Raw genomic sequence first — 7484 nt, 5'->3', positions numbered from 1 at the left:
GTAGGCGCCTCGTCGTCGACGGGAACGTCTCCTGCCTCTGAACGCGCATCACCGGAAATCCTGAAATAAATCAGGAATAATGCGAGCATCAGGATATGAACCCTTGTGGGTTGGGAATACCACTGTCCACCTAACCAACTCAACCACATGTTGATTCGCTAGTTAGGACGATCCTACGTCTTACGGTATTATTGCATACACATACGGCACGATTTGTACGAGGATCAGGCGTCGTACAAACATCGGAAAGCTGTCTGTCGTACCTAAAGTAGTTTGGCATTGCCTCCAAAGAGGAAGAAGAGGAGGATATTTATTTGCAACATTTCTGGTATCAAAATAAACCTGGTTGCTACTGCAGTATCAGTATGATAATGATTCGGGAACAACAAAAGATACGACAGTGAAGTTGTACTCGCTGAAAGCTGCTTTTCCTTGCTGTCAAAAGGTCTTTTTTTTCGAGTGAAAGGGTGTTTTTCTTGGTGGCATGTGAAAAACTTACTCGTCTTAGATTTGTCTAGAGCAATACCCTTTGTGCATCCCCCCCCCCCCGCCCTCCGTCTGTGACCGGGTGCTCGAACCCTTGCCGGCATCCGACATCCAGCTCCCCCCCCCCCTCCTGACCGCCGGCGGGCGCCAACGGGCAAATCCCGCACGACGCTCACGGCAGCAGGATCTTCCTTGTCCTCTCCTAGAGCGGTGCCACAAGTGGCTTCTTCTTCAGTCATGACCATGGAGCTCGGAGGCCGGCACGTCAGGTGGGATGCGCAAGCAGGTGGCGATGCATGGAGGCGCAACTTGCTGGTCGGTGTCGGCGTGTTGCGGCAGAGCGCACATGATGGTGCCTGTGCGGTGCTTCTTCCTGGAGGGGATCGGCCCGGACAGATCTGTGTTGGCTGGAGGTGGGGGCTGGGGCCGGAGCTCGGATGGAGGTTTAGTAGAGCGGCGAGACTGGCTGGAGCTAGCGAGTTTGGGTCGTGACGGCGCCGTCTAGAGGCAGTGGAGTGAGTCCACGACCAGGCTGGTGGCGGCGGCACTGTGATGGCTCGGCCAAGATGGAGTCTTGGTGAGCAGCTAGCGGCCGGCCACCTCTGGGCGGTGTGGTGAGCGGCGGTGCTCTCCCGATGGTGCAGCATGGTTCTTCGTGAAGAAGTGGGTCCGGCCGTCGCAAGGCTATCCCTTGGAGTGGGCGACGGCTGTTGTGAATGGTCCTGGTCTCCTGAACCTTGCCGGAGGTGCGGGGTGGTTGTGTTTCCTCGTCCAGGCTAGGTGTTGGTGGTGTGGCCGGGGTTCTCTTTGTCGTGCGCCCAGTCCTTGGCTTTGCGGCTACATTGGCAAATTGCTCCGGTGGTGGCGATGTGGAGCTTCTGGGATAGTGTTGCCCAATTCTAGCTGGTGTGGTGATGTGCGGTGTGTGGATGAAAATCTTGCACTGCTTCCGTCGGGCCGGCGGCGGTGGCACCTGTGAATGCCACCTACCTCCTTGGAGGGGTCGCCAAGGCGTGTTTGTCATGTCCGTCGCTCGCTTGGAGTTGTGGTTGTCTCTGAGCAAAGGCTCGATTCGGTGTTGGATTAGCACAATGGCGGCGTCCTCGACGTTGTTCCTCTGTTGGGAGCATTGTGTTCGGAAACATGGCTGGTTCCCCGTTGCTCTCCTCCGGTGTTCGCCGCTATTCTCAGTTGATCCTATGCGGTGCTATGTACGCGTGTCGCCGGTGTGTACAAGACGGCATCATCCTCGGATCGGATAGAGTCTTGCCACCCACTTGCCACTTCCTTTTAGGCGAGTAGAGTGGATGGTGTGTCAACAAGCGAAGTTCTGTGGAAGTTGGTGGTCTTCGGAAATTGACGAGTCAGTCGAGACACGGTGTTGTGTTTCAGCTTAGAATAGTCTCTTTTACGTGGTAGCTTTCTCTACGGTGTTGTCCGTCTTTGGCGTTGCTCGGGTGTGGTGTTTATGCTAACTTCATTGTTCGCAGCGACTGGTAGTTTTTTGTAACTGAAATTCTGTCTTCTATAAAGCTATGGTACGTCTAGGCGTAGTCTTGAAAAAAAAAAGATTTGTTTAGAAACATCTGTATCTAGATAAATTTAAGACAAGTAATTTGGGACGAGGTAATATTTAGTGCTTCGCCTAGGCCTGGGTGGATTTTGGTCTTTCGCAGCGGCCACGGAACACGCTCGATGATCCAAAAAGAAAAAAAAATCCCTGCCCAGGAGTGGGGACTGGAGGTGGTTAGAAAGGAGAGAGATTTTCATGGTCTGTTAGATCGCGTACCAAGTCGACCGCCTACGAAGTTTTCCCTTCCCCAAATGACGACAGTCAAGATTACATCTATAAAATGGGATCACATTTGCTTCTCTCCCGAATGCCCTGCTGAAGCATCCCAAGAAGCTCGACCGGCGATGAACAGTGCGCTGCCCGTCGTCTCCTCCGCTCACCCTGCCGCCGGAGCTGCCAACTCGCGCCGGCTTCCCTCTCCGGCCCTCCACGCGGCCTCGACGGGATATGCTGACATCAACCGGGGCCTAGTCAACCGCAGTGCTGCAAATGCAAGCAAAGTATGCGCGTTGCCAGGCCAGGACACTGACACCGCCGTGGAGGTCCAAGGTACGTACGCATGATCGATTGCCCGTTTAATTTAGTTAGTGGTAAAGACCGTGAGTCAGCGCGGCTGCGCCGTCGCTCGTTGCCGCCGCCCGCTAGCCCTCAGCCGCCGCTCGCTGGGCAGTGCGCCCGGCCTGCTTGGTCGACACTCCGCCGTCGGCCGCCCCGTCCTCCTTGCTCCTGGCCAGCCGCCGCCGCCGTTCTAGGTTTGGGAGTTGGGACTCGGGATGGCCGCCGTCGAATGGGTCGTTGTGTCTCGTTTCGATCTGGCTCCTGAACGACCTTTTTTTTTTGTGAGACAAGGCCCGTGAACGACCTGTGCGTGAAAATTGCGATGCGATGCGTCTCGTGCAGCAGCTCGTACGTGGCCCAACCGCTCGTGGCCCATCTTTTCTCCACGTCTTTAGCGATTTTCGTGGCGATTTTTTCTTCTCAAAATCATGAATGAGTTTCTCAAAGTTTATTTTATATTTTTCAAAAATTTAAAAGAGAAGATGAAAAAGGGCAATAGGAAGTCGGGAGGAGAATAAGCAAGTGGACGTTGCAGAATCCTCGCCTAATGGATGATGCATTTTACAAGTTTGAAATTAGGTTATAAATCTTTTGTTTTGCTTCGTGGAAATACTTCTAGTGAAATTGTCTGTCACACACAGGAAGCAGCGGATGGAAACCAGCTCTGTGCGTGATTCTTGTGGAGCTGTTCAACACAGGGACCATACTGCTAGGCAAGGTCGCACTTGATGCTGGCATGTTTGTCTTCTCCTTGCTATGTTATCGAAGTATGCTTGCTGCTATTTTCATCATGCCGTTTGCTCTATTCTTAGAAAGGTACGTTAGACCATTTTTACATTCAGTTTATATCTTATGGAAACGAGCTAGTACTATATTTGCTAAAATTGGCTCAAGCAAATGACATATCTGCAGGGGGAAGTGGAGGGAATTGGATATGAAGACTCTTGGGTGGCTCTTCATCAATGCTTTTGTCGGGTATACAGTCTACTATCCTAAAAATCTTCCTATGCACAAATAATAAGTTTTTGGTGTTCTGGAGTACATATATGATTTTATCCCCGATTCTCGTCCTTCTCAGTGAGTCGAATTGGCGATGAAATATAACTATTTATATCAGTTTTTCGTATGCCGGTCTGATGATGAACCAAGCGGTATCCAATTAGTTCAGTCAACACACCCACTCCATGCTAAAACATAAACTCAACTTGAGGGGTCCTCAAACCTTTTTTGCTGGCATGTTTTCATTTAAATCTCCCAAAACTATAAATGAAAAACTTGCTTACCAGACTCATCAAACATATTCTTGCATATTGTTTGTTTATAATTTCAATCTGAATTAAGATGTTAAGATGCATGATTTCTGATTAGTCAGTTTTGTGAGATTCAATTAGACTGAATATGTGATGCAATATATTGGGTTTAGGTTTATGTACATGATTAAGATAGAAGATGAATGTATTGATGATATATTTCATTCGTACAGATATTCGTTGCCCATGGCTTTGTACTACTATGGATTACGGGACACAGCTGCCTCCTATGCTGTGATCTTCTCAAGTTTGACTCCACTTTTCACCTTTATCTTGTCCATAATACTTGGGTAAAACAGTCTTTCCTCTTAACATAAAAGTCTAGAATTGGAAAGAACCAGTGCTACATGTGGATATTCTATAGACTTTTAACAATTTTGTTTTGATTGTATTTTTTCTAGTACCTGATATTCGAATGTAAATTGTTTTGCTTTCAGTAAGTTAGCCAAATGTTGGTAGTGAATGGTATCTATCTAATTATGATGCTTTACAAAGTACAAGCCCCACATCTTCATTTTTTCATAAACCTAATAAAATTATAAATATATGCTTAAATATTATAAGAACCTTCTGAGAAATGATATGAGCTAAGATTATATTACCTTAAACATGTAAAAGAAGTGATACCATCTTAAACCAAATAAATATATGCATACACACGTCAGTGAAGCTCTAGTTGCTTTCATTAGTACTACGAACAGTCTGAGTAAAAATTATAGTTTTATTATATTAGTATTAAATTTGTATTACCAATATATACAATAATTCAATACTTTACAATGATTAAAATGTTTGAAGCAATAACATGGAATTTCATATGCATGCTATTCTCCTGGTATCAACATCATTATTTGAACGATCAAAATAATTTGCTTCAACAACATACTAAATACTGAAAGAATAAGTATTTCTGAAGCTTGCATAATAATTTTTCTAATTAACATCATTTCTTTATTATGGTTACAAGTAAATATGTGATAGACAGTCAATAAATTAGAACCACCCGAACACAACAAAATAACCGCGGGATATGATTTTACATGTTTGCATACGAACTAATGCACAGAATGAATAGTATAGTTCAGTTACTTATCTTATTACAGATTAAAAAATGTGAATTGGATTTTGCAGCATGGAGAAGTTGCGCCTAAAATCCAAGGTCGGCAGTGCGAAAGTGATTGGAGCATTGGTTTGTTTTGGTGGGGCTCTACTAATAAGTCTTTACAAAGGAAAAGAATTGCATCTCTGGTCTCCAATTATAAGAGTAACACCAAAAGATTCTAATGGAGCTGCTGGAAAGCATCATTTGAGGGGCACCTTGATTTTGTTTGGTGCTTTCAGCAGCTATGCACTTTGGTACCCTATACAGGTTTGTTCGGTAATATCATGTAAATTAAAATACTTCGGGTAACCTATCACCACTAGATGTACGCAACAACATAATAAGATCACGAATATGTTGATACCAATAAATGGCATTCAAGCATAGTGGGGCCAAACAATAGGTTTGTTTTGTCTTGATCACCCAAAGACATTCAAGCATAATAACCAAGATAAAATACAAGAAAGGGCTCCCAAAGTTTTGCTCAACTATATATGAACTAAACAGATCTATTCTCCAAATTTCTCCAATCCCAAAGCCAAAACGACAATGTGACCATCTGGAAGGTGGGAAAATGTCTTGATTCTAGCATGATGGATGTGTTATCATGTCCTGAAAATGAACCTTTGTAGTTACATAAGTATCATCATTTATCAATCAGGATATCTGGCTACTGTATGAATATGACATCGATGAGCAAAACATTGTATACAGCCAGAAAATTTCAATCCACCTCCCACCTGTTTGTAATTATCCAGCCTAATTGGCTAGTCACAAGGCTTACCAGCTGATTATAAGGATATACTGTTGGCAGAAAACCACCCGTCCAGTCCCAGTAGGACAAATTTTAGAACATCAATTATACCTGACTAGTCAAGTCATCGAAATACCACAGGACGTACCTATGTCCATGCTCTTAACAAATCGACAAGCTAGATTGGTCTGTAAATCCTGTACCTATGACCATACTCTTTCTGATAACACCATAAGTACATAAGTTAGTTGCAGATACATCTTGAAATTCTCACTGCTGTCGGGCAACTACTAACCACAATCGCAGCCTTCTGTTCTCATTTGGAACAAAGCTTGTGTTTTCTGGACTAAGGCCAGTGTGTATTTTTTCCCCACAAGAAGCATATTATAATTCAGTATTTTATTCTTGTTCTTCTTTGCTTTAGATGTATAATTTTAATGATAATGCATAAATGTTGATAATTCAGGTGAAAGTTTTGAAGGTGTATCCATGGAAACACTGGTCCTCTGTGCTGACCTGTGTTCTGGGTGGTGTGCAAACTTTCGCCATCGGAATAATTATGAGCAGGCATAAACTTGCCTGGCAAATAGGATGGAACATTCAACTACTAACCATTGTCTACTCGGTAAGTCTTTTTCAGAATGTATTTACTTTATTTGTCCAAAGATTGTGTAAATTATCGAAACGGGCTCCAAGTGGATCTGGCATTGTCAACCCTTATTGTCCATCGAGATATTTACTGTTGTATTTGCACTTTATTCTTGACCCGTGCTTCAGTACTAAGAATATTTCGGCCCTGATTTAGTTCATTGGAGTACATCAGTACTCAACTATTATTTTATTATAAAACAAGGGACAAACAAATCACTACGTTCGTCCACATATGCTAAGTTGTGCTTGCAAGCCGTGCTTGACCCGTGCTTCATGTTATCCTTAGTTGCTATGGCGGCCGGCTCCCATGACCTTCCGACGTATCCGAAACGAGCCGCCGCCGCCCGTTTTTGATGAGGGTGTCCCTGTAAACTACAAGGGTTGTTTCGTAAATATATACAAATTTTCTGTCTAACGATGTCCTCGTGAACAATTATGTCACGTTAGCTTTGGTGGGCTCCACTTGTTATAATCATCATCAGATGGGCCAAAGTCACCAACTAGTGTTTTTTTTTTTACAAAAATTTCGGTCCAGAGTTGGTGGTTTTTGGCACAAATCAGCAGAAGCGTGGTTCTTGCAACCTTTAATAACGATAGTTTCTGCAATTCACTTTGTCACGGTATGCATACAGAAAATGGTACATGTACGGATAGACACACAATGCATTTTTTAGGCAGACATGCAATCATCTTGATGCTTCATATTGAGTCAATAAAATCCACCCTTTATTAAAAAAATGCAATCATCTTGATGCGGCTAAGCTAGCAATAGTCATGATTGACCACGTATCAGATTTAGGGATTCACGGTTTCTAAAAAACACATCTTTTGTCTTCTCTATATCTATCTCTCGTCCATCTCTACTAAAAAAGAACCCGAGGTTCCATCTTTCACTTTTCTCCCCACCACCCCTTCGTCCAACCTCCCACCCTCCACCGACTTTTTTTGGGTTTCCATTCCCTCCTGGCTTTCAGCAAACCAATCTTTGGTAACATAATAAACTAGATCTACGAAGTCAGTGTCGGAGCTAGCATGCTTTTCAATGAATGC

General features: G+C 44.2%; 1 protein-coding gene across 2 annotated transcripts in view; it reads left to right on the top strand.

Moving 5' to 3' along the window:
• The first annotated feature begins 2388 nt into the window (after nt 1-2388).
• The window catches only part of LOC119278634 (WAT1-related protein At1g68170-like), a 10230-nt gene continuing 5134 nt past the window's right edge, over nt 2389-7484 (top strand). For both annotated transcript variants that reach the window (XM_037559969.1, XM_037559968.1), the window contains exons 1-6: nt 2389-2608; nt 3259-3433; nt 3530-3592; nt 4101-4217; nt 5059-5296; nt 6250-6408. In XM_037559969.1, coding sequence (XP_037415866.1) covers nt 2404-2608; nt 3259-3433; nt 3530-3592; nt 4101-4217; nt 5059-5296; nt 6250-6408 — 957 coding nt within the window. In that variant the 5' untranslated portion in view covers nt 2389-2403. The remainder of the gene's footprint in view (nt 2609-3258; nt 3434-3529; nt 3593-4100; nt 4218-5058; nt 5297-6249; nt 6409-7484) is intronic.

This window comes from Triticum dicoccoides, chromosome 3B, assembly GCF_002162155.2.
Source record: "Triticum dicoccoides isolate Atlit2015 ecotype Zavitan chromosome 3B, WEW_v2.0, whole genome shotgun sequence".
In the NCBI taxonomy this organism is placed as follows: Eukaryota; Viridiplantae; Streptophyta; class Magnoliopsida; order Poales; family Poaceae; genus Triticum; species Triticum dicoccoides.
The sequence above is the reverse complement of the archived record's forward strand: the minus strand, read 5'-3'. Positions and strand labels throughout refer to the sequence as shown.